The sequence below is a fragment of the Neovison vison genome, chromosome X, assembly GCF_020171115.1.
Source record: "Neovison vison isolate M4711 chromosome X, ASM_NN_V1, whole genome shotgun sequence".
Taxonomy (NCBI): Eukaryota; Metazoa; Chordata; class Mammalia; order Carnivora; family Mustelidae; genus Neogale; species Neogale vison.
The window spans coordinates 20700711-20728147 of record NC_058105.1 but is presented as its reverse complement, the minus strand read 5'-3'; the positions used below and the strand labels follow the sequence as shown (position 1 = coordinate 20728147).

At 50.7% G+C, this 27437-nt stretch overlaps 1 protein-coding gene across 1 annotated transcript; it reads left to right on the top strand.

Annotated features, from left to right (window-relative positions):
- Positions 1 to 256: 256 nt before the first annotated feature.
- Positions 257 to 27128, top strand: XPNPEP2 (X-prolyl aminopeptidase 2). The gene is made up of 21 exons (XM_044235377.1): positions 257 to 495; positions 2770 to 2846; positions 4289 to 4399; positions 5549 to 5612; positions 6544 to 6648; positions 6898 to 6984; positions 7917 to 8063; positions 10934 to 11035; positions 11634 to 11715; positions 12008 to 12203; positions 12946 to 13035; positions 14241 to 14350; positions 15106 to 15183; positions 16300 to 16371; positions 18393 to 18453; positions 19778 to 19847; positions 20289 to 20393; positions 20835 to 20894; positions 21366 to 21442; positions 25121 to 25210; positions 25756 to 27128. Exons 1-21 carry the CDS (start codon positions 447 to 449, stop codon positions 25948 to 25950), a joined length of 2028 nt encoding a protein of 675 aa, XP_044091312.1. The 5' UTR covers positions 257 to 446; the 3' UTR covers positions 25951 to 27128.
- The last annotated feature ends 309 nt before the right edge of the window (positions 27129 to 27437 follow it).

Here is a 27437-nt window from a genome sequence, read left to right as displayed (position 1 = left end):
CTCAGAAGAGGAGGAAGGATAAACATTCATCTTGGAGCCAGAGCCGGGGGTGGGGGAGCTAATGGGAAACAGCTTGCTGGAAGGAGGGGGACAGCAATCAGGAACGACCGAGGCGAGCTGCTAAAGGGGCGGGGGGGGGGAGCAGGCTGATTGAGACCAGCTGCTGCTCCTCTGCCCAGGAGATCTTTGGACTCTGCACTGGGCGGGCTCAGAGAGCCCAGTCTTCCCCACCCACCCGTACTCCCCGCTCCTGACTCCCAGAGTCCTCAGATGCAAGAGACCAGAGGGGAACTCTCCATCCACCGGCCGGACGCCTCCTCCCTGTCACCAGCCTCAACCCCCTGGCTGCTGCTGCCCTGGGAAGGCCTGGAGGAAGAGGCCAGGGAAAGAGCCTGCCCCTTCTCCCCCGTCCCTCCATCCACCCAGCACCAGCATCTGGAGACCCCATGGCCTGGGCTCCCTGGGGCTGCTGCCCCTGGCTTGTCCTCTTCTGTGGTATGTGCATCCTGGTCCCACCCTCCCACACTGGGAGGGCAGGTCCAGCTGGAGAGCAGCTCTGGCCTCTCCCCTCTGGGCTCAGAAAGGGTTGGAGTAAGGGCGGGGGCCCAGGTTTTCTCTTTCTCTCCTGGTCCTCCTCTCTGTCTTGCGAAAGAAGAACCCCGGGGTCAGTCCTTGGGGCCCTCCAGACTCACATCAAGTCTGGTTTGGCACCTTTCCATTCCTGCCTGTTAAAGAAAAGATGATTCTGGCACTTGTTAAGAGCAAGGCAGACTTTATTCAAAGCTATTGCAATAAGGGTATTGCAATAGGGGAGAAAGATCGGGCTCAACCCTGAATACAGCCAAGATGGCTGAGGATTTAGAGCCAGTGAACAGAGTGAGGGGTTCAGTGGGTGGAAAATTACTAAGAGGAGACATCAGGGGTGGGGGGTTCTTGCTGAGCCAACTTTATAGGATTCTTGCTGGAGGCAGGCCAGGGTGAATAGATATGAAGGGTGAAGGATGAGGAATTTGATCAGATAGCAAAGGTGATCAGATATTAAGGGTGGGGGCTCGTCTTTAAACGGGCTTAGCAAGATTCTTATTGAGGACTGGGTGATGCAGACCCAGCAAGGACAGGATGGACATACACAAAGTCAAATCCAAGTAAAGCGGCTTGAAAGAGCCTAAAGTTCAGTCTGGGTCACTCCTCTGGTGCTCTGTTTTCCTCTTTGGTCACAACTCGATGCCCAGCTCAATGCTCTCCAAATGTACTCCATCCCCAGCCTTAGGGATGCCTCCCTTCCCTCCCCTTTCTGTCCACAAGACCCCGCTCGTTCAGACAGCACCCAATTCCTGAGCACTGCCCCAAGTTCAGGCCCTGTGTCAGGAAACACAGAGAGACACAGCCGCAGAGCCTGCCCTTGGGAGCCACAGCCCCTGCCTCAGAGAACAACAATCTGGGTGTCCAGAGGGACCCAGGCTGGCTGAGTCTTCCTTCTTATATTGGCATCTCAGCAATACCATTTTGCCAACAATCTATTCCTACAGAAATGGGATCATTTTCTTAGACCAACAGCATGGGTCTCATCTCCCCCTTGAGTTTATGAGACCAAGACAGCCGGGCAAGCGGTTTATGGAGTTAGATGCCAGTCGCCCTCCTATCTGTAGCTCAATCCACTCAGGAGGTAAAAGTATAGTGTCTCCCTCTACCCAGGCCCCCATTACCCTCTGAGGACACCCCCTAAAGGCCAGGGCTGGAGGGAAGGGACTATCAGAGACCACTAGATTTTCGGGGCTGGAAGGCCCGAGACGGTAGGACTTAGCCCAGTATCTGGCACACAGTAGGTACTTAGGAAATGTTTGCCCAGTGAATACCGGGTGACTCTCCTTAAGTCACACCAAATTTGGGGCAGAGCCCAAATTGGAAACTAAGACTTCATATGCTCTGTTCTTTCTGTGTCACCCCCCCCTTCTGTGGTTAACCTTTTGTTCTCAGATGGCCCAGGTTCAAATCCCTGCTTACCACTGACTCACTGCGGCAAAATTTGGACGAGTTACCAAACCTATCCGGGCTTCAGCTTCCTCCGCTGTAGAAAACAGACAGTAATACCCACCTCACAGGCTGGTTGCAAGTATAGAGAAAGATACTACAGATAAATTACTGAGCTCAGCATCTGGCACATAGTAGAAGATCTTTAAATGCTAACCTACCTTTCTCCACCAGGCGACGATGTCAGACTGGGATTGACTGTTTTATGTATTTAAAATTGGGCTGGAATGAGAGCCAGAGATTTGAACTATAATAAATGGCACAAGCGGGCCTTGAACTTAAGTAAACCCAATATATATAAAATTAGATTTATAGAAGGGTAAAATGAAGGTGGGGTGATTATTTAGCAAGATCCTCTAGAGCATTTCAAAGAAAATTTGATTACAAAAATTTAATTTGCACACAACAGTTCAGTAAACCCTGAAAAGACCCAATTAGATTAGAAGGGAAAAATTGATTTAATGAGCACTGAAACCCCTGCAAAAGTGGCAATCACTTGTCGATGAAACAGGTTTCTTTGATTGTGACCCAGGGTGCCATCCCATTCCACCAAATTTCCCATGAAATGTGATTATTTTTATCCTCGAGTTGGACATCACTGCTTATTTCAAAGGACCGAGGCCGGGGGGTGGGGGTGGGTAGGGAGTGCGATTTGGGGGACCAAGTACCTGTGCTCTCTAGAAGCTAACTGGTCTCCAAGTGACCCTAATTCCCTACCTCTCCCCTTCGCCTTTTTAGCTTTGGGTGCCTGGGGCCACCCTAAACCAGTGGACCTGAGAGGAGAGGATGTGAGAAACTGTTCCATCAGCCCTCCGGTAAGGCCCTGCCCCGGACTTGCCCCGCCCCGGACCTGCCCCCTAGCTCCCATCTCCTCCCCATCCCCCACTGGCTCAGTTGCTAGCCTTTCCCTCTACCAGCCTTTCTCCTGACTTCCGGACTCTGGGGCCCCTGTTTCTGATTAACATCTCTCAGGGCGGGCCTCACATTCTCAGGTGTCTGACACCCCTTCCCCCCCCAACCCTGCATCCCTCCCTCTTACCCACCCATCCCACAGCGGGTTATCTACTTCTGTCCTGGCCTGGGCCGCTCCCCTAAAGGGGGCAGGGTGGGAAGGAGGGTGGAGGCCCCTAGCCAGCCTTTGGCTGAGGCTAGGCAGAGGCAAGCAGGAGGGTGGGAGGAGAGAAAACAAAAGTTCTAAAGGAACAAATGGCGAGCCAAGCGCAGAGGGAGGCCCAGAAAGAGGAGGGAGGAAGACAGAGAACTAGAAATGCCAACAGAAAGGACAAGAGGGAGGTCTGGGGTGTGACTGGGGAGAAGGTCTGACATATTAGAGGTGAGAGGTAAGCAGCTTCCTACCTGGAGACCAGAAGATTCTTTCCACAACCAGAGTATGGCGAAAGAGCTTCCTCAGGCAGGGGCAAGACAGAGGTGAAAGCTGGTGGCCAGTTCCTGAAGCCTCAGGGCCCATGGGGTATATCTGTTTCCAGTCTCAACTATGAGACCACTGGGGCAGGCTGGTGGGTAGGCTTCTACAGGAAAACAAACATGGATATGTCATTGAGCAGAAGGTAAAACAAAACAAAAACCCACACTTTTCATTTTAAAGATAAAACAGCCTTTAAAGAAATGTCTGGCTTCGAGGGGATCTTTCTGGGGGTACTCATTCACTCTCCTCTGCCTTTTGAGTAGAAACTCAAAAAAGTCCCCAAGGTAGGATTGCCAGATGAAATACAGGGTGCCCAATGACATCTGAATTTCAAATAATAAATATGTGTCTTAGTATAAGTATGCCCCAAATAGTGCATGGGTCATACTTACACTAAAACATTGTATGTGGCTTATCTGAAATTCAAATGTGACTGGATGGATATCCTGTATTTTGATTTGCTAAATTGGCAACTCCGCCTCCAAGGTATCCGGAGAAAGACTGTCCCTCCAGCCTGGCCCAGTGCCAGGGCTCAGTTTCATGCCGTTCTCACTCATGCCCCCATCCCAAACCCAGGTCCCGTTACTGTCACAAGGAGTTCCTCTCCAAGTTCATCAACACCTCCATCTCCGCTTAGCCCAGGCCCCTTAATCAAGACTAACCCATACCATCGGCTGCCACCCCATTCCTCTCCAGGCTGGCCCAGCCTAACCACCCCCAACACCTGCCTAAGGAGAGGGTGGCGGCCCCTCCTGACACTGGGCCCAGGCATCGTCCTCTCTAAGCAGTGTGTCTCTGTGTGTGTCTTGGTGTCTTCCTGTCACCTGTCAGTACCTTCCAGTTACTGCGGTCAATACCACGGCACGGCTCACAGCCCTCCGCCAGCAGATGCGCATCAAGAATCTCTCCGCCTACATCATCCCTGAAACAGATGCCCACATGGTGAGGGACAGCTCCTCCCCCACCCGTGCCCTCCGCTATCCTGGGTCGACCGCCAGTGAGAACCAGCCACAAACCAGAGGCCGTTAAGGCTCAGAAGATGAAGGCAGAGAAAGGATTCAAAAGGCAAAGGGAAGGAAGTAGGGGGCTTAGACATGGGAGTTTTAGGGAAGCAGAGAGAATATATTTCTTTGCATAGGAGGGAAGACACTGCTAGAGCTCCTTGACTTCAGGCAGTGAAACTATTAATAAGTTCAGAACCTATTTCGATCATTCTCAGACGGCAGATCCAGAATGAATGTTTAGGGTACTCTGGTCCTAGGAGGTTAGAGTATGGGTTAGGAATTGGACTGGAGGAACTCTAACCTTCCCATAACCCGATGGATGGAGCGCTGGAATGATCCAGAGGCCTGGGCTACACAAGTCTGAGGTGTAGGTTGGGGGAGGGGAGCAGACAGGAAACAAGATTGTCTGAGTAAGAACTGCTTTTCCCAAAGCCGCAACCCTATGCATCCAACCCATCCTTTCCCCCACCACTGGTCCCACCTCCATCCCATTCACCTTCCCAGCACTAGCTGTTCGGAAAAGAAGCCACTTTCAGTATCAATGAGATTGCTTGAATTTGTTTTTTTTTTACCTTGGTTACGTGTCTCAACTTCCCTGAGCCTCAGTCTCCTCTTCTGCAAAATGGAAATATTGAGATCTGTCTTGAAGGATGATGACGATCAAAATACAGTAATGTGTGAAGCCCTCTGCAGAAGTTCTTGATGATGTAACTCAGTGTACTGTACTAGACTGGGGAGGGGCAGAACAGCTAGAGGCAAGAACCCAGAAGGACCAAAAGACATGATCCCAGACTGCACAGAATTTGCATTCTGGCCAGGGAGATGAGCTTTCTTAGGCTGTTCTGCCCAGTGCTGGACTATGGGATTTAGACTCCGAGAAATACAGCTGTCCGAAGGAAGAGGAGATCCTGAGATCTGGAGGAGTGGCAGAGGACTTCCTGGAAGAGGTGCCCAGTGTGCCTGGGCTTATAGAACTGGTAGAATCTGACCAGACAGAAAGAACTGGGAAGCGGTTGGGGGGTCTTCCATAGGGGGTAGGGGTCTAACTCCATGAAAAAGGCTAATGATGGTGTTATTGATTTCCTAGAGTGAGTACATCGGCAATCGTGATAAGAGGCGTGCATGGATTACAGGCTTTACAGGATCAGCAGGTGAGAGCCATTCAGCCCTTATTGCTTCTGTTGGTAGACCCACACGTGGTCCCAGAGGCTCTGATGTGGCCAGTTCTCAGAAGCCAGGACCCCAGGACCTAGTGTCAGAGGCTCCGCCTCCCCTCCACCACTCTGAAAAGGGTCGCCAGGGCACACATCATAGCTCACCAGCTACACATCTGCTTGAGGCAGGGGACTGTCCTGGCTTTGCTCCTGTGCTTGCTGCCCTGCTACAGCCAGGCCTAGCTTAGCACACACTGGGCTCCCTTTCAAGAACAGCTGCTATGTCCACATCTAGCCACTAGGGACCCACTGATTCCCTTCACACGTGTCTCACTCGGGGACAGTTTTACCTGGCCTGTCGTTTCTCTGGACAACACCTCCTGTAGCCAAATGAGACGCAAACACAGAGGCCCTTTATGGGGTCCCAGTTTTTGAAGGGACCTCCTACCCTGATCTTGGCCCCTCGAATGACATCCAAGCTTCCCTTGCTGATCCTTAAACATTCTTCCCCTGGGCTTCACACTCCCTTGCCAAGATCTCTGGGTTTGGCTCCTCTGCCTGTCTTCAGCTAAGCCCTGGCTTAGTGTCCTTATCAGTCACTGGGTCTTGAGACTAGCTACCATACCGTCTTTCCTGAGAGCATCTACATGTAGCATTGAGTCTGTGGGACTGTGAGAAGCAGAACCCACTCATCCCTCCTTAGGAGAGGCCCTCAACACAAAGCAGGTATGACCAGGCTTTCCCTAACGCTTTCCTCGGTGTCTCCTGCCTCATTTCCTTGCAACGGAGGAGAGAAGTTCTTTCCAGAGGCCCCTGAGACATTCTCAGAGCCAGCACCATACTGCCCAGCACCATACTGCCCAGGCATTACCCAAGGCCACCGTCCCCACCTTCATCCTCACCTCCAAGGTTCTCTGCTCTGCCCCAGGAACGGCAGTGGTGACCATGGGGAAAGCAGGTCTCTGGACCGACAGTCGCTACTGGACCCAGGCTGAGCGGCAGATGGACTGCAACTGGGAGCTACATAAAGAAGGTAAAAGGGGTCGCACGTCCCCCAAACTCTGAAACCTGGACGAGGTTCAAGAAGGCACAGGTAAGAAAATGCATGCAAAGCCATGATGGGCCTCTATGGGAGACTTCGGAAATCTGAAGCCGTCCCTAAGCTTTGAGGCTAACATCGAGGAGGACAGATCTGGCAGGCCGGTCACAGACTGAAGTCTGACAGGAAGGCCTGGGTCTGGCCCTGGAGGTGACACTACATTCTTTCCTGTCTTCCTCTCAGTTGACATAACTTCCATTGTCACCTGGCTCCTCACTGAGGTTCCTGCCGGAGGCAGTGTGGGCTTCGACCCCTTTCTCTTCTCCATCGGTATGTTCGTCCCTCACTCCTGCATTTGTCCCCACCAAAAAGGGTGACTCAGCCGTTCTGGGATGTAAAGAAGCATTCCTTGGTAGAAGGAGAGACAGGATGACTCCAAAGATAGTGTCTGAAGTTGTAGTTGCAGAATATTTTGCAACAAAGATTTATTCATGGATTGCGAAATGAAAGTATATTTAAAAGAATGAATGCAGATTTTTTTTCAAAGTCATGAGTACAGAGACCCAACCTAGAAGACTTGAGGAGTCATCAAGGTCTAGCAGACAGTAGGCCAGGATGTTCTTGAACCCAGAGCCATCCTCTATGGCACTAGAATCATTTGGTAGCCCTCTTCTGGAAGGCAGCTTGGAAGGTCAAAGGAGTTCAGTGGGTTTCTGAGCAAAGGCACATACTCCCCTCCTTCCAGAAATACAGCTCCCTTAGCTCTGGAACCCCAGCCATCTGGCCAGACTGCCCCCAAGGGCAAAGTCTTCATGTATGTGTATCTAAAGGCCTTTAGATGTGTACACAAAGCCTTCATGTATGTGTATCTATCCCCCTTCAGAGCTGGCTTCTTTGTCAGCCTTTCCGATGGTGATGGTGTGAACATCACCATTCCTTTGGGCAGGGGCACTGATGCGCTGTTAAAATGGATAGTACTGAGAAGAAGGCCCCACTACCACTGGCACTTAGAAAGATAAACCTAGCCAGTAGGCTGTGGGCAGCATTGGGGTGGGCCCCAGGCAATGGGGCTTTGAAAGCAGAAAGAGGGGGCTGGGAGGACATACCCCAGGAGGACCAGACTGATTGGACCTGCTCTGGGCAGCTGAGGCAGCAGGAGTGGAGTAGGAGGCAGAACAGACAAGGACTAATTTTGCCTGAGTCACGGTTTTTCCTGAGGTGTAAACAGGCAGGTGACGAGTGACGGATTTCTGTCTCTGCAGGTTCCTGGGAGAGTTACGACCTGGCCCTCAAAAACTCTAACATAAAACTGGCGTCCACCACAGCCAACCTTGTGGACCTGGCATGGGGATCAGAGAAGCCTCTGTTTCCAAGCCAGCCCATTTATGCCCTACAGGACGCATTCACAGGTGATTCTCTAAGCATGTTCTTCCCAGCTTGAAGCAACACGGTCCCTACTGCTGCTCCTTTGGCCGAAAATGTTGTCCTGGGAATTACCAAAGCAAAGGTTCTCAAACTTTCTTGTGCACCCGAGTTGCCTGGGATGCTTATTGAAAAAGCAGACGTCTGGGCCCTCTCATCTCAAAGATCTCCGTCTGAATCAAAAGGTCCTCACACCATATATAGAAAATGCTGGAATAAATAGTGTTAAGATTTGAAGCAAGAAGGAACAGGAAGGGAGGAAACAAGGGAGTCAGAGCAAGAGATATATCCCTTTGAAGAGAGGAAAAAAAACATGATATGAGCTTCTTGTCCAGTAGTGGAGATTGGCTTATATCGATTCATTCAAACCCTGCCTTCCAGCCCTCCTGGAGTAAAATGACTAGGGTTGGCTGACAAAGGAAGTATATAACTAAGCTCAGGGGCAATCCATGGCACAAATTACGGTTCAGGTTTTGGCCAGAGCAAAAGGAAAGTGAAGTGATCCCCCCAAATTCTAACATAGCTAATCTTCACTTTGACCTCATTGATACCATCTAAATATGTCCTAAAAGAACGGCATGCTCTATGATTCTGGTAAGTAGTTAACTAAAATCCTGACCAGGACCAGGCTACAGATGATGAATCACTGTCTCGGCCGCCACCACCCCCTACCTCCCCAGGAATTCCAAAAGAGCACATGGATGTGGATTCCTAGGAATGTTGGGCAATCCGAGAGGTCCCTATCTTCATGCAGGTCCGTGTACATTCCTTGTTTGAAAAGGAGTCAAGAAAGCAGGAGGGAAATTTCAAAATAGCAAGGATGATGAAACAAACTAAAATGGTGTCCCATTTTCTTTATCTGTTCTGATATAATTTGCAGAATCATTCTGTATCTCGAAAAAGTTTTTAAAGAAATTTGCTAGCCAAGACTGTGTAATCGTAAGTAAAACTCATCCCTTTCAGATAAAGAAGGGTGAAGTTATGTCAGGAAAGGGAGGGGATAAAGGGGGAAAGCCTTCCAAGGATGGAGGGAGAATTCATACGGGATTTGTCACTGCCCACAAGTGACGGTAATCCTGAGTCTTCACAGACTGCTAGTCTTCAAGGAAAAGCCATCCAGAGCCGGAACTGGGCCCAGAAGCCCAAGCACAGAGTTCTTGCATCTATAAGCTTACAGAGGCAAGCGAGACTTTCTCTCTAGCAACTGACAGGCTTTAAAGGGGGCAAAGGGAAAAGAGAAGACTGTGAAAAGTTAATTATTCAAAGATGCCTGTATGCATCAGACAATTTAAATTTGCCTTCATTTGTTGTCACACATTCATGAAACTTGATAACATAATTCTAAACAAAGAAGCCAGAGAAGGCCTCATAGTGTATGATTCCATTTGTATGAAATATCCAGTACAGGTAAATCCATAGACATGGAAAGCTGGTGAATGGTTTCCAGGGGCTGAGTGAGAAGGGGAACGGGGAGTGACTGCTTATGGCTGCAGGGTTTCCTTTTGGGATGATAAAAATGTTCTGGAATTAGATAGTGGTGGTGGTTGCACAATCATGTGAATGTTCTTTTTTTTTAAGATTTTATTTATTTATTTGACAGAGAGGGACACAGGAGAGAGGGAACACGAGCAGGGGAGGGGGGAAAGGGAGAAAGCAGGCTTCTTGCTGAGCAAGGAGCCAGATGTGGCTCCATCCTGGGACCCTGGGATCCTGGGATCATGACCTAAGGCAAAGGCAGATACTTAACAATCGAGCCACCCAGGTGCCCCAATTATGTGAATGTTCTTAAAGCCACTGAATTGTGCTCTTTAAAATGGTTAAAATGATAAATTTTACTGTATGGATATTTTACCCAATAAAATAAGATAATCCTTAAAATGTATCACCCAAAACTCTGGCTTTTGTTGAATAGTTTTTATCCATTTGCATAAAGTTTTTTTTAATGGCATTAAGTTACTTATGCCTAATCTCTGAGCCCAACTGGGACCCTTAATGTTTACGACCTTCTGCCAGCAAATTATGAGTCCTGCCTAGGGGCAGACTCTTCATCTACATTGCAGAGAGTAGGAATAAAAGATGAGAACTAGAACCAGGGTACAAGCATCCTAGAAAGGACAGCTCTGGGACACAGAGTTTAAGGACAAGTCTGGGGACGGACAATGTTAGTAAGACAGTCCAGTGTCCATAGAGTAAGAGGGTGGGTCATGTAGTCAAACAGACCTACCTGGAAATCTCAACTCTACCCCCTTGCTAGCTATGAAAGCCTAGACAAGTCACTCTTCCTCCGTGAAGTCTCTATAAAATCTGTAAAATGGGTCAAAGAGGGATTAAAATAATTTTCAGGGACTCATGGGTAATTGGGCACCAGGTCATTTTCAGAAAAGAGGCTTGAACATGTCCTAGTCTGATCCCTTCGCCCTTCAACTAAGGCTGCTCTCTCCATCTCTTTCTGCATGCTTATTTATTGATCAGTAAGTTACATCAGGCTTACCATACACCAAGACACCACTCTGTGCGCATTACAAATATTAATTCATCTGAGCCCCATAACCCTATTGACTAGATACTATCATGATAATCCATTCTCTTTTTACAGGTATGCAGGATAAGACCCAGAGGGGTGAAGGAATTTGTCCAAGGTCACACGACTAGTAATGGCAGGGCCAGGATTTGAACGCAGACAGTTGGTCCAGGGTCCATGTCCTTAACAACTACACTAGTGAGAGTTTGTTTGGAGAAAGGTTTCTATTGCTTTGAAAGCCGTGGAAAATGATTGCCCTAAGGGAGCCCTCTCAGAAACAGTGTGCCAAAGGGAAAGTATGTCGCTTATGCTTTCTCTGGGCACCTTTGCTTCTAGGGAGCACCTGGCAGGAGAAGGTAGCTGACATCCGCAGCCAGATGCAGAAGCATCGCAAAGGCCCAACTGCAGTCCTTCTGTCAGCACTCGATGAGACGGCCTGTGAGTATGGACTTGTGGACACGGGGCGGGCACCTGGACCCCCTCAACCCCCATGCCTCCTGGGCCCTGCAGCACTGGATTCCTTCCCCAATCACCTTATAACCATGGGTTCCGTGAAGTCCACGGCCATGGCCTTTGGGAACTGAGAAAGCTAGGGGGGCAGGAGATCATGGTGGCTGAATAAGAAAACCAGGAGGTCCAGAGCAAGCTGGAGCCAGCCTATGGGCCATCAGAGGAATGGGCTGACCACAGCGGCAAAGGCTGTCTCGGGAAGGGAAAGGGCCCAGCTAACACTTGCCACTGGCCCGGCCACCAGCCTGGGGCATTCTGATTCTGTCCCAGCACTGGGCTTCAGATTTGCTGGGAACACCCCAAAACCACGCTAACTGCTGGCTGGGCATCTTCGTTTTACCGGGAGGAAGGAGACATAGCTCTCATCAGTGCCTGAAAGACCCCCTCCCCAAAGAAAACCCCTGAAAAACATTCAGAGGCAGATGTGCAGGCATATGGCTGGGACTCTATGGTGGGGCAAAGCTGAGATATGGACTTGCCTCAGGCCGATCAGCCTCAAAAAGTCCCCATCAATTCTCTTCCCCAGGGCTCTTCAACCTTCGAGGCAGTGACATCCCTTATAACCCCTTCTTCTATTCCTACACACTGCTTACAGACTCCATTATCAGGTACGGCTTCCTCTCTGGGACTTCCCCCAACTTCTGCGCCGCGCCCGCCCCACCACTTACCCTGCCCTAATACGCAGCCTTCCCGGGATCCTGGGGCCTGCTCCCAACAGGGCCCGCTAGGAAGCCTCCAGTCAGCTTTTCCTGACCCTCAACCTCTGTTCCCACCTACTGCAAATCTGGTCTGCTTGGCTCCTTGGTGGGGCTCCTCTGACCTCTAGGAATGAAGGGATCCTTGTCTTTGTGTTGTCCTGAGAGACCCTCAGGACCCTCCGGACCTTCCCTTCTGACCCAGGTTATTTGTAAACAAGGATTGCCTTGACTCTGAGACCCAGAAGTACCTGAACGCCAGCTGCTCGGGCTCCATGTGTGTGCAGCTTGAGGATTACAGCCAGGTCCGTGGCGCCGTCCAGACCTATGCCTCCGGAGACGTGAAGATCTGGATCGGGACCAGCTACACGACATACGGGCTCTATGAAGTGATACCTGTGGTAGGTTTGCCAGACCCCCGCCTGGGCCAGGCATCACCCCCAGCTCAGCCCTGATAAGTCTCGACCTAAAGTGGGGCCACAGCCCCTCAGCCCTTCAGACAGTTGGTCAGTTCCCTTCTAGGCCTCCCTGTGAAGAGATGGAAAAAGAGGAAGCGGGTGTCCATCCGCAGAGAGCCCCGAGGTTGTCAAGCAGACTAGAGGGAGCACAGCCTGGTAGGGCAGAGGCTCTGAGGTAGCCAAACCTGAGTCTGAGTCCTGGTTCTACCTTGAACTGACTGTGTAATGACCTTGGACAAGTGACTTAGCCAGTCTGGACCTCTGTTTCCTCACCCGCAAAATGGCAGTAAGAGTCCCGACCTCAGAGGAGTTGCTCTGAAGAGATTAGAGGCGATAGCACATGTGAGGCCCCGTGCCTGGCACACAGCAAGCACTCCATAAATGCTATCTGTGATGATATGATAGTGCGGGAAACCCACGTTGGTAGATAGCCCACGGAGAAGCAGGGGCTAAGCTCTGATCCATCCCAGAGAATCCCAGATTCGGGGGCAGGGAGGGAGGAAAGATTCAGCCGGACACGGAAGACAGGGGGAGACCTAGGCAGCCAGAAAACCCTGGACGGAAAGGCCATTGTCACTATAGGGAATGGCAAGTCTCGGTTTAGCTGGGACTTCCTGCCAATCCTTTCCAAATCCCACTTTGCCCTGGAGATGCTCCCTGACCTCTTCCTCTCTGTCCATGACAGGAAAAACTTATAGAAGACACCTACTCCCCAGTGATGGTGACCAAGGCAGTGAAAAACAGCAAGGAGCAGGCCCTCCTGAGGGCCAGCCACGTAAGTCACGAGAAGGCAGCCTAGCCTGTTGGGAACTCGTGGTCTAATGAGTTAGGAAGGAGAGCCTGCCAAGGAACCCGAAGAAGTTCAGTGGAAACAGTGAAGTGAACCCCAGACTCCTGGGCACCCACTTGAGCTTCGTCCTCTTATCCCCAGCCTGGTACCATGGTCTAGAGCCTGAGCCCCAGAGCTAGAGTGTCTGAATTCAAATCTCAGCTCCTCTACCCGCCTCCAAGCTGGGTGACTTTGGACAAGTTGCTTCATCTCTCTGGGCCTCTGTTACTTTAGATACGTGAAATGCATTTCATAACAGGAATCTACAGCATAGGGTTGTGGTGAGGAGTAAATAGATAAATAAACATGTGTTATATAATATATGATAGCTATAAAATTACAAGTAATATTTAATTAATATTTAATTGTAATATATAATCACATATACATGTGTTTTATACAATTACATAGAAATAAGATACATATAAATAGAAATATGCACTTAGATAAATATATAATGAGTTTATAAATATATAATTACATGTATAAACAGAGTTACATAATTATATAAATACAATTATATTGAATTTATATATATATAAATTATATATATATATATATATATATATATATATATGTATTGCTTTGATCACTGCCTGGCACATTCCACGTGTTTGCTGTCCTGATTTCCCCACCCTTGCAAGAGGATGGCTTGCTTTTTTGGATATTCCTGTCCAGACGAGAAGAAATCGCCTCATTTTACCAAACTTTTTCTTATAGAAAAACCTAAACATATACCAAAGTAGAAAAACTAGCCTAACGATTACCCCGCATCCTCCCACAGCTTCAGCACTAGGCAGCTTGTGGTCCTTTGGTCTGAAAGGCCACAGTCCTTGCCTCCATGCCCATCCTCTGCCCAGGGATGGTTTTAAAGCAAATCCCAGCTATCATCTGGTTTCTCCTGTGAAAACTTTAGTATCTCTAAAAGATAGCACTTCAGTCAGTATCTCTGAAAGATAAGAACTCTTTTCAAAACATAATCACACTATGATCATATATAAACTTGGACAAGAATCCCTTACTATCATCAAACTGTCAGGGAAGCCCTCGAGTGTGGGGGGCTCAGCTCCCAGGGCAGCTGTCTGATCTCCCTGGTCCCAGCGTCGGGGCTGCGAGCTCAGCCGGCCCCCTGCTCTGCTCGCCCGCTCCAGGTGCGGGACGCCGTGGCTGTGATCCGCTACTTGGTGTGGCTGGAGAAGAACGTGCCCAAAGGCACGGTGGATGAGTTCTCAGGGGCCCAGTGGCTAGACCAGTTCCGCAGGTGAAGAACCACCGCCCGCCTTTGGAACGGGCTACCTTTAAGTCTGGGGTGGGGGTAGGGAGGGAGACTTGGCCCTTTACTTCAGCAGGAAGGAAGGCCCTCCTCCTATTGGGGGGCCTCTGTGGAACAAGGAGTAACAGGTCCGTGGGTAGTAGGAGACTGGCCAGGGCGTCTTCCGTGACAGTCCCCGGCCCCCTGCTGAAAGCAGGCCAACTTGAAGGGCCACAACCCATCAGTGCCCCCTAGTGTCTGCTTCAGGCACAGACCCTCTCTCCCCTGCAGGGAGGGCGGTGGGGAGGCTGGGTCAGGCCAGGTGGGGCTCCTGGAACAGCTTGAAAATACGGAGTTGGGAGCGACCTTCCCTGAGAGCACGTCTGACGCAGGCCGTAAGCAGGCTTGAGGTGCAGGCTGCTGCCCTGGGCCTGGGGAAGCTTTCAGACACAAGGAGCTAGGATTCTTTACTCTTGCTTTACCACAAACTTGCTGTGGGACCATGGGCCTTGGTTTTCCCATCTGTAAAATGGAGGTGGAGGGGAGTAATTAGTGTCTACAGTCCCTCCTTCTCTGACCTGGGAGGCTCTGTAGCTGACAGACTGGAGCCTGGGAAGATGGCACCGGGAGGTGGGGCTGGGAGGGCCCAATGGAGTCTGGCTGAGGTAGAGGCAGCCGTGACCTTCATTTGCCCTGGTTAGATATCCTGGGCCCTGCCTAGCTTCTGAGTCGTCTGTTGACCATTTCCGCCATGTGATTTCCAGAGAGGAAGCGTTCTCCTCTGGACCCAGTTTCGAAACCATCTCTGCTAGTGGCCTGAACGCTGCCTTAGCCCACTACAGGTACTTCAGGAGAAGAAATTCTCTAGGGCCCCAGGGCGTGGAGATCCTGATGTATGTGGTGGGGGTAGGGGGTGGGGGGCGGTGGTGGCTCTGGGACCCAAGTCCACATTAAGGTTTGAGGACTTTAGTACTGTGGGGGCTACGGGTGGGCAGTGGACCTCAGTCAGGGGTCTAGAGTCTTCTTGAAATGAAAAGGCCCAAGCAGTTTTCTGCCACGAAAGGCTGAGACTTTGTGAGCACACAGGGCTCAGGGATCTGGAAGGGAGGGAGGGCTGCTTTTGGATGCTTTTCCTTGGCTTCCTGCGAGTTATTTATATTAGCTAATTCTTGAAGCTCACGATCGAATACACAGGGAGAAAAGCCTATTTACTCAGCCTGGGCCGATGAAGGTGGACCCAGAGGTGAGCTAACCAGATGTTTGGCTCCGTAAAAAACAAACACCTACTGGCCTGCCTGATGGAACTTGGGGGCCCAAACTGATCAGAAGGCCTCAGCCCGGCGCAGGCTCAGCAAGAGCAGATCAAATGCCCTCCACGGGCCAGTCTGTCCTACTCCAGAATTCCCTCCCCTGGAGCCTCCCAAGCCTGCAGCTGCCTTGGCCTTCTCCCCACTAGAGAGTAGCAGGAGAGGAGCTCCTTGGCCTTACCGACTCCTGCTTTCCAGCCTCACCCTCAAGGACCCCCCCCCTTCCTGTGTCTTGGCTTCTCGGAGCCCTCTGCTCTCAGAGGTCATAGAAAGTTAGAGGGGGCACGGGACTGAGCGTCTGGGTCCAGGCCCATCTCCTTCCCAGCTTTACCACACAGCTTCCCACAAGCCACCGAGCCTCTGCTGGCCTGCGTCTCCCTATGCAGGAGGAGATGGTGGCCCTGGATGCTCTCTGAGGCTCTCCAGGCTCCCACCTTCCAGGCTCCCATCTCTCTCCCTTCCTGGAAGCCTTGCTCGGTGAGGTCCAAGATCAACAGGAGTGCACTGAGGACATTCATGGCATCAGCCGACTACTTGCCCAGGGCTCTTGGGGGTATAGGGGTGAGGGGGTCCCCTGCTTCCACTCAGGACCCCCACCCTGCCCAGTGCAGGCTTAGGCTGCGCCCTTCTCAATGGCTCTCCCCTTCCTAGTCCAACCAAGGAGCAGCACCGGAAGCTGTCTTCAGATGAGATGTACTTGCTGGATTCTGGGGGGCAATACTGGTAAGTATCCCCCACCCTGCCCCGGCCGACTACCTCAGCTCAGACATCCAGGGCTTCCCAAGAGCCGGCCACAGCTCTCCCCTTCCTGGGTGTGAATCCTCTGTCTGAGAAAGGACAGCCCTGGATGGAATGAGCCTGAGCATCCTGCCCATTTGCACACCTGGGGACCCCTGCTCGGTGGAAAACACACAAAAACCTCAAGAGTGGGGCTGCCTATGCAGCACCTCAGTGAGAATCAGGAATCATCTCTCCTTGCTCAAGTAAAACGTTCCTGAAGCCCACATATCATGACACAGTCTGAGCAGCCCTGCCTGGCCGCACAGACACCGTGCCCATGTTCTCATCTACTTGTGTGTACCCAAGACATGGTCCCCACGCCACCAGCAGCACAAATTCCCCCCACACTGCAGACGAGGTACCCATGTCAGGTTGGAGGCAAGATCAGGCCTCCGAGAGCAGCAGGCAGGTAAGAAAAGCAGTCTCGGGGGATGCCTGGAGCCCAGTTGGAACTGGGCACACCTGTCAGCACGGGTATGTGTCTGTGAGTAGATAGGCGTGAGTGTGTGCGTGGCCATGTTGGGTTCTGTAGGAGGGCCCTGTCCCCTGCTCCAAGACTCCATGATCCGTGTGTCTACCTGTGTGCTCTCATCGGCATTCCTATATAACCACGAAGTGCCTGGTACCCCTTTAGCCGTGCTACCCTTGTACAGTGCACAGTCTGAACACCTAGACAGGACAGATGTGCAGAATAGGCTGACCCAATTTTTCCAAATGTGTGACCCATCATTCACACAGAAGTTGAGATGAGCCAGTAGGTTCTTCCCCCCTTCTCATCTAGGAAGCAAGTGGATTGTGGAAAGCTTGGGTGGGGCTGGTTGGGGGGAGCAAGGGGTGTGCTGAACTGATGGGGGAGCAAGGAGTTTCAAACCGTTTCCCATTCTCTGTCCCGTGGAAATGATGAACGTGCTAATGACAATGGCTCTTCGCTTGTTCCAAGCGCAGCTCTGGGAGCTAACACGAGAGCTTAGCCTAGCAGACTTTGCTTGTCCCCACTCTGGCGTTGTGTGTACTGTGTACTTGGGACGGCCAGCGTGTAAAGAGGAAGTGGATTTGTAGGGCGTTGCTGGACTGGGGCACGCTCTGAGCAGGGTGAGGCCAGGGAAATGGTCACCTCACTTCCTCTTCTCTCCTTCTTGAAGAAGTCAGCCACGCCCTGTGACCTGCTCCCAGGGAGGAATCCCCAGGGCCCTGGGACCATTTCTCCTCTCCCCTTCCCGGGTGGTGGCCACAGGGGCCATCTGGGGGCACAGCTGCCGCTGGTGGTTGGGAGTCAGACATTTTGGCTCCTGGCTTCAGTTCCCTGGGACTCTGAGCAAGTCCTTGGGTCAGTTCCATGTTTACAAGGAGAGGACTGTGTAGAGTCAGCATTTGCTCCAGGCCTGGCTTCACTGGGGCTCAGAAAGGGAGATAGCTCATGGCCTCAATTGGGGAATGAGGGTAATGGGAAATGAGGATAACGTGGCCTCTTCTGCTACCTCTCCAAGGGAGCTGCAAAAGTGTTCAAAAAATGGGAAATAACTACGTGAATGTGTAAGAGTGTGACGATCTCTCTGAACCTCAGTTTCTCCACTGGTAAAAATGGGATATTTCTCTCCCTCCGGCCTCCCTGAAAGCCTGGAAGAAACTCTGCTTTGAAAGCCAAGCTGACCCAAGAAATTCATGTTTATAAAACAGCCAAAATAGGTGATATGGGGGTGAGGGTATGTATGTGGGGCATCAGGATTGTCACACAACCTAGCGATTTTGAACTCAACAGCTTTGCAGAATCCCTTTATGCACAGATGCTGAAAATGGGCACTTGAGGATAATATCTGTGTTCTTCCTTTACCCCTAAGCCACCTCAGCCCCACCCCATTCCTGCTGTTCAAACCCAAGTGGAAAGCACACGGGAAGCACACAGCCATGATCCCTACTCCCAGGTACTCAGCAGAACTGTATATGTTGATTTTCCTTGTCCACAGGGATGGAACCACAGATATCACCAGAACAATCCACTGGGGTACCCCCTCTGCTTTCCAAAAGGTAAGCATTGGACCCAGAATTCCCCTACCCACCTTTACCCAAGAGACATCCAAGCAATCACTCCATTTTACAGAGGCTAAAACTGAGGCCCAGAGAAGTTAAGCGGTTTTCCCAGGGTCACACAGCAAGGTAGAACTAGAAAACTGAATGCTCCTGGCTATTTCCCCAAAGATATTTCAGCTTCCAACAGGACCTCAGTTGAAGCTCTTCATCATCCCTTTTCAGGAAATCAGTGAACAAATATTTACTTGGTGCTGTCTGTGTGCCTAAACCTGTGTGCAGCAGGAAGGAGGGAAAAAAGCATTCTAGGCAGAGAGAAATAGCACAAGCAGTCTCAGAGGTGAGGTAGAAAGGAGCTGGAGGTTTCCAGAAAGGAGCGAGGGCTAGTCCACCTGGAGCAGAGGCTAGGACTTCCCCTGTGTGCACTGAGCACCTCTGAGTGGGTGGGAAGCGGCGGGGTCGGGGGCGGGGGGTTGCATTCATGCATTCGGCAAGCAGACCATGACTCAGGCATGGTGCTGGAAAGAGAGAAAAAATCAAAAGCTGGCCAGGCCTCTAGGAGCTCACAGTTTCATGGGTTGAGTCCACAGGCTGTCCTGCACAAGATGACAAGCCTGTGTGTGTGTGTGTGTGTGTGTGTGTGTGTGTGTGTGTGATGAAAGGAACTTACCACATTGTCACAAGGAGTAAAGAGGTTTCTGTCAGCCTGTCTCCCTCCCTTTATCCACAAGGTGACCAGGCCACCCAAGCAAAGCTGACCTCCCAGATTATGGGGCCCCAACCCGAACCCAAGGCCTTAAGAAAACTGAAGGATGAGCATAACAGTAATAAGGGCACTGACCTCTATTTGAACATTTACTGTTTGAAGCACCTTATGTGTGGGAGTCTACCTACTCCTCCCAACAGCCTTCTGAGATAGTGTTCTGATCATTCCAATACAAAGGATGAAACTGAGGCACCGAGTGGTTAAAGTTGCTTGCCCAAGGTCTCAGAGTTTGTGAGTGGCCAGCTTAGAATTCTAGCTCAGGGAGCTTGCCTCCTGACTCCCTACTGTCAGGCCTCAGCCCACCACCATGTATAAATGTCCTTTGTGGGCCAGCCAAAGAGAACCACATGGACCAAGCTCCAGGTTTCAACAGGTCCCCTCAGCTGCCCCTGACTATTTTCCAGAACCTGAGTGACCACGCATGAGCACACACCTTCCCCACAACAAAGCCCCCCTGCAGGTCTGGACCCACACACCTGTGTGGGCCCAGGCTGAGCACCTGAAAACTACCAAGACCCTCCTCTTACTCAGCATGTTATCTCTTCCTTTCCCCATCAGGAGGCATATACCCGCGTGTTGATTGGAAATATCGATCTGTCCAGACTCGTCTTTCCTGCTAGTACATCAGGTGGGTTTTGGGAAGCAGGCTGGGCCCAGAGACTCAGGCCCTGATTTCACTGGACCCAGATGGCCACCCTGGGAAGCTAGTGGGGCACAGATTATATCCTTATCCCATCCGTTGTATAGATTGTATAGATCCCACCCAGAGAGTGAAAGCAACTTGTCCAAGGTCACACAGAAGGTTACTGGGGGAGGAAGCCTTGAACCTAGGCCTCACCTCCTAATTCAATACTATATGTCCATGGGGAGGGTGAGGTCTCTGTGGGTTATAGCAGTCATAGGTACGATGTGAGACATGCTGGGGAAAGTGCGTGCTAGCTAAGCTTCCTCTCAAGAGCAACTCTCCACGGGTACCATCTTGGGAGTTGGCCCCAGGACAAGAAAGCAGGATGGGGTGAAGCAGAGCATCTGGGGTCCAGCTGATTGATTGGGGCCATCTCTCTTCCAGGGCGAGTGATGGAGGTCTTTGCCCGAAGAGCCTTGTGGGATGTTGGGCTCAATTATGGTCACGGGACAGGCCATGGCATTGGCAACTTCCTGTGCGTGCACGAGTGTAGGTGTCTCTTTTACACTTCGCTGGGGTCCCCCGTCTTATGAAGGAGGTAGAGCATTTCACAGGTATGGAAACAACTAAGACCCACAGGGATGCAGTGACCCACCCAGGGTTACCCAGCTGGTGGGAGGTGATGCTCCACAAGGTAAGTGAGAAATGGTAGGAACTGGCCCTTCCTGCTGCCTGCTTGGCATTGGGGAAGGGTTCAGAGAGAAGAGTGGCAGGTCAAGGCCTAGCAGCTGGCTGGCATCAATGTCAGAGTAATGAAAAGCAGAGCCAGTCTGGTCTCCATACCAGCCCTAGGTAGACAGTGATGTGGTGGACAAGTGCTGCTAGAGAACCCCCAGCAGTCCCCCGTTATCTGCTCTTCCCTAGAGCCTGCTAGTTTCCAAGCTGGTGAGGATGGGAGAGTTGACATCATGCCTACATCTCCTTTTCCAGGGCCAGTGGGATTCCAGTCTGGCAACCTCCCCATGGCCAAGGGCATGTTCACTTCCATCGGTATGGCTCTTGGGCTCTTCCGCCCCCCTCCCTACCCTAAGACCAGCATATGACTGCAGTTGAGGGAGCTCCGGCCTTCAGAGAGCATGCCAGGCACCGGCCCTCTGGGCTCCCGCACTCCCAGCCCCCAGTGCATTGTCCCATCCTAATCCTAAATCCCTTCAGCTCAAACCTTCCTGTTGCCCTTGGGAGTTGGTTCCTGGTTGTACATCCAAACTCTGGAATCGCCAGTCAAATGCTGGAGTAACAGGACAGTAGCACGCCAGGAGACAGGAGTGCCTCCAGGATCCAAGTGAGCTCTTATGTCTTCCCTGCTGGGCCATAAGGCCTGGCCTCCCCTATGGTCAGCGGCGGGTCTGCCTGAGCCTGGAGCAGCCAGGCAGCTGGGCCTCCAGCCACTCCTCGAATGGTACAGGAAACACGGACTTGGGCCCTTCTGCTTAATACCACCAGCATCTCTGTGTTTCCTAGAGCCTGGTTACTATCAGGATGGAGAATTTGGGATACGTCTTGAAGATGTGGCCCTCGTGGTAGAAGCAAAGACCAAGGTAAAGTGCTGCTGGGACGGGTTAGACCTGCAGACAGCATGGCAGGGACTTTGGGCTCCATGGTGTATAAGGAAGGACATTTAATAGGTGGACATGAATTGATTTGGAGTTTTCCTGTGCTCCAGAAACATTCCATAATAGCTCAGAATTTCTCAAGCCTGTTTGCACATTAGAATATCAGCATCATCAGAAGAGCCTTTTGGTTTTAATGCTGATGCCCAGGGGCACCTGGGTGGCTCAGTGGGTTAAGCCTCTGCCTTTGGCTTGGGTCATGATCCCAGGGTCCTGGGATCGAGCCCCACATCAGGCTTTCTGCTTGGCGGGGGCCTACTTGTGATCTCTGTCTGTCAAATAAATAAATAAAATATTTAAAACAAACTAACAAAAAGATCACCTGTAGTTTAAAAAAATGCTGATGCCCAGGTCCCACTCTAGACCAAATGAATCAGTATCCCTGTCCTAAATTATTGGTCTTCGATGCCTATAATAATCACCAGGGGAGCTTGTTAGATACACTTCTTTGTATCTAATCTTTGTTAGATACAAAGATTCCCTATAATAGCAACCGACAGGATAAAATACCTACATATAAACATAAAAAGACTTATACAGAGAAAATCTCTACTGAGGGCCATAAAAAAGATTTAAGTAAATGGTGCTCTCTGGAAAGAAGCCTCAATATTATGGAGAAGTCATTTTTCCCAAAATCAATTTATAAATTCAAGACCACCTCAATTTCAGTGTTAACGGATGCTTTTGTAACTTCACAAAATGATAGTACTGTTTGTTTGTAGAATTAACATGCATGGGGGTACCTGGGTGGCTCAGTGGGTTAAAGCCTCTGCCTTAGGCTCAGGTCATGATCCTAGGGTCTTGGGATTGAGCCCTGCATCGGGCTCTCTGCTCAGTGGGGAGCCTGCTTCCTCCTCTCTCTCTCTCTCTGCCTGCCTCTCTGCCTACTTGTGATTTGCCAAGTAAATAAATAAAAATCTTTTAAAAAATAAAAAAATTAACATGCAAAAATAGCTAGGTAGCTAGGAAAGTTCTGGAAAAGAAGAGCAATAAGGGAAACCGGCCTTTCAGATATTAACACATACAATGAAGCTACTGTAATGAAAACAGTATGGCACCACAGATGGGAGAGACAGATGTCACAGTGGAACAAAACAACTAATCCAGAAATATACCCTCTAATTTCCTTTTTTTCTTGGGGTTTGGGGTGGAACAGAAGGAGAGAGAGAGAATCTTAAGCAAGCACCACACTGGGGGTAGAGCCTGACATGGGGCTCAATCTCACAACCCGGAGATCACGACCTGAGCCCAAATCAAGACGCAGATGCTTTACTAGCTGAGCCACCCAGGTGCCCTTCTAAGTTCTGTAAACAAAATGGGAATTTAATTTTTAATAAAACTGGGGTTTGAAAATAGTAAAGACAAGAGAGATTTAATAAATGGGCGGGGGGGAAATGGCTAGTCATTTGGGGGGCTATTTAAGTGAAGAACCTTACTGTTACCCCAAAATAAAATTCTGAATGGATCAAGATTTAAAGGTTACACCATAAAAGATCTGGAAGAAATCTATATAAATTCATTTATAATCGGAAGGTGGAAATGGGCCTTTCTATGCAAGATCCAAAAGCCGTGAAGAAAAAGATAGATAAATTAAATGTAAAACTGTCTATATGGAGGGGCGCCTGGGTGTCTGCCTTCAGCTCAGGTCATGATCCCGGGGTCCCGGGATTGAGCCCCACAGCAGGCTCCCTGCTCAGTGGGGGGTCTGCATATCCCTCTGCCCCTCCCCCCTGCTCATGCTTTCTTTCCCTCTCTCTCTCTCAAATAAGTAAAATCTTTAAAAAGAAAAACCCTGTATATACGGAAACAATATCATAAACAAAGTCAAAATATGTATGACAAATAGAGTAGGTACCACAGGGAAAGCATGCGTTTCCTTCTTTTGCCATGAGCTTTTTACAAATCATTAAGACAAAAATCAGGAAAAGAGGCAAGGGGCATGAAGAGGCAACTCTCTATGATAAACACAAATGATCCATAAGCAGGCAAAGATGCTTGACTTTACTCTTAAAGAAACACAAATCAAAATAACAATAGATTACCATGTTTCACCTATCTGATTGGCAAACAATGAGTGATTTTAATGATATCCAGATTGACTCACAGTGACTCTATGAGGAAATGGGCCCTCTCACACACTGCTGGAGGAAGCACAAATTGATACAATCTTTCTAGAGGACAGTTTGACAATATCAATAAAAATATCTATTTAAAATGCCTTGAAGTGCCTGGGTGGCTCAGTTAGTTAAGCATCTGCCTTCTGATCAGGTCATGATCCCGGCGTCTTGGGGATGAAGCCACAAGCCCCACATCTGGGTTCCCTGCTCAGTGCGAAGTCTGCTTCTCCTTCTCCCTCTGCCCCTCCCCCTGCTCCTTCTCTCCCTCTCTCTCACTCACACACACACACTCTCAAATAAATAAATAAAAGCTTTTTAAAAATAAAATAAAATAACATAAAATAAAATGCCTATACCTTTTGTCTTGGCAATACCTCTCCCAGATATGTGTCTTCTGGATCTAGTCCCACAAGGTCACCAAGATGTTTTGTACATTGATGTGGGTTGTAGCATCGATAGTCATAGTAAAAAAAGAAGTGGAAACAGTCTAAGTATCCGCCACTGGTTAAGTATATCGTCATGCATACTGTGGATCCTTACACAGCCCTTAGAAAAGAGGGAGGTAGATATCCTCGTGTTAATATGCAGCGCTTGCCTACATTTACCATCAACAGGGTGGAGAGAAGGTGCAGAAAAGCATGTGGTAGGATCCATTTTGTGTGGATTAAAATAATTAATTAATTGATTAATGACTGTATATGTCATAAATGTTTTCAGGAAGGGAACTGGGCAGGGAGGAGACTTTCCATTTTTATTGTGTATCTTATGGTAGTTTGAATTTTCTAAGCACAACCATGCAAGGGATCTCTGGGAAATGGGAATTATGGACTATTTTGTCTTTTTTATGCCTATTTCTATAGGTAGGTCAATCAAGAGATACAAAGAGATTTAGATAGAGATAGAAATATATAAAGATATATATTAGATAGATAGATATAAAAACCTAATAACTTACCTTAAAATTATTTAAATGTGAGTTCCCAGCCCTGTGCAAGAAGTTCTCACTCCAGTGGTCTGGGGGGTGGACCTGGGAATCTACATATTTAACAAGGCCCCCGCGGTGTCATAGAGCACACACTTTGAGAAATAGAGACCTCGGGCACCTGGGTGGCTTAGTGAGTTAAAACCTCTGCCTCAGTCTCAGGGTCCTGGGATCAGGCCCCGCATCAGGCTCTCTGCTCAGCAGGGAGCCTGCTTCTCCCTCTCTCTGCCTGCCTCTCTGCCTACTTGTGATCTCTGTCAAATAAATAAATAAAATCTTTTTTAAAAAAGAGAGAAATACAGATCTGATAAGCACCAAAGATGAGGTGCTGAGTGCAGACTGGGTGTGGGGGCTGGACATGGGGACTGTAGGACGTCCAGCCTACCTTGAGTCTCAGGCTTGACGAGGGCCCATTCCCTGCACCCATGGCTTCTGTGTGGGGCCCCTCAGTCAAGCCCCTTCTACTCACTCATTCTCATGCTTTCCTCCCTTCCTCTGACATTCCAGTACCCAGGGTCCTACCTGACCTTTGAAGTGGTGTCCTTGGTACCCTATGACCGGAACCTCATTGACGTCAGCCTGTTGTCTCCCGAACACGTAAGTGACCCTCAGCACTGTCCATCTTTCAGCCCATGAACCATGACTGCCTCCTTCCCAACCCTGGGCCTCTCTCACCTCTGCTTTCCCTACCCCAAGACCCTCTGCCACTTCCCCTCCCCTGGGAGAGTCCACACTGTTGGCTTGTAGGCACACACGGGGGGCTCCCCAGAGAATCCAAAGCTTCTAGAACTCTCTGGTCAGCCCAACCTGCCCAACCCTAGGTAGTGAACTCCTGGGGAGTCTGAGACTGAGTCTCTGGACTCTGCCACCTGAAATCCTAATATAAGCCTCAGTCTCTTCTTCTATAAAATGGGGATAATAATGTTTGCCCAACGTTCATTCCACTCCCATCCCCCACCCACCCCAAGAAAGTCACCGTGACACTAAATGGTCACTGTAGCAAACTGCCACTGAAAAGCCCCCAGAGAATGTCTGTGGCCTGATGGTGGCTGGGCGCCAGGGTAGGCAGCCGGAATACCGTCGAGGGGACCTCTCGTGGCAGCTTGGCCTGCGGAGGCCCTCAGCCCTCCTTCCCTTTGCAGCTCCAGTACCTGAACCGCTACTACCAGACCATCCGCGAGCAGGTGGGCCCAGAGCTGCAGCAGCGCCGGCTGCTGGAGGAGTTGGAGTGGCTGCAGCGGCACACAGAGCCCCTGTCCGCCAGGGCCCCGCGTACGGCCTCCTTGGCCTCTCTGCTGGCAGTCTCCTCCCTTTCCATCCTCAGCTGGAGCGTCTAGACGCGCAGACTCCCTGGCCAACGCTCTAGCCCATCTCCCCCCACCCTGCACCACCCGCGCTCCCAGAGCCCCTGCCAGCCCATTGCCCGGAATCCATTGCCCTCAGCTTTCTTCTCCAGGACTAAACCCCAGCGACCCAGGGCTTCTTGACCCTGGCATGTCCCCGGTGGGCCTGTACACCTCACCCTAGGCTCCCAGCCCCTAGCCCTGGGATAGGAGAGTCCGCTGGCACCTTTCCTCTTGTGAACCCAGCAGGCCTAACCTATAACCGCCACCCCCGCAAAGACCAGTGTAAGGCAGTACCCTATCCCCAGGGTCTCCGTGCCACGCCCCCCGCCCGAGCCCCACCCTATCGCCCCCTGCTGGATATACTGGGAGCTCTTCCCACCCCCACTGGCTCCCGACTTGGTCTTTCCACACCCTTGAAGCTGCTTCTGACCATCCCCCAACCCGCCCCTGGCCCTACAGCGCCCTTCTGGCCTAGGGTCCCTGCCGAACCTGTGAAGGGAGAGGAAGGGAAGGAGGCTGAGTCTTCTGGCAACCAGGGAGGCCAGCCAGAAAGGGGCACGTACGTACACCAGCCTGCCCCCCACGTGAGACTGTCACTTCTAAACCCTGGGTGGATTCCATGCCAAGGCACAAGACAGGGAGTTCAGCCATAGGAACTGGGCCGTGGGGTAGGAGGGAATGTGGGGAGTGTTTTGGAGTATGACCCTACCCAAAGTTGGGAACAGCCTCAGCAGCAGTGCCCAATCAGTCTCCCAGACTCCCCAGCACGTGTGTGGCCCTTTTAACCTTCCAAAATGCAGCTACGATGACAATGCCAACTAATCCTCCAGCATCCTCAGATGGTCTTTAACTTGTGTGGGCTGGCTCAACTTGTGGGACTGCGCTTTTCCCATTTTACAGATAGGAAAACTGACTTCCGGACACGGGGGTACCTCTCCAAGGATACAGTGTTTGTTTGGGACATGGTGGAGTCAGAATGGGCCCGCAGCCCAGCTATTTTGCCCTTTGGCACCATGTAAAATCCCTTAGCATACCTCCCAGCCCCTTCCAAGTTCACTGAGCCTGCTGCTGGGGGCAGGGCAGAGGGGAGGGAGGGAGTTTTCTTTGGTCAGCCCTGCCGTTAGCCACCTGGGCTCACATCCTGCTAGAGACTTAAAACAGCATGGCAACGAAGCCTGCCTCTGGGTTTTACATTGTGTCTTCTGTGTTGCTGGGGACTGCTGTTACCTGTGGCTTTTGTGGTGGAGGAGGAAGGGGAGGGGGAGAGGGGCGGGGAGGGATGTGAGGCTCTCAGAAGCTCTGTTGGGGAGCACACGGGCTTGAGATGGGCATGTGAGCTTGCGTGCACGTACGTGTGTGAACATTCACGTATTCGCAGGCATGCCATGCCCAGTGAACCACTGCCTGTGCCAAAGGTCACAGCCTTCTGGAGAGGATGGAAGGGAGCCCCATGCTGCAGGGCTTGGCAAATGCGGTCC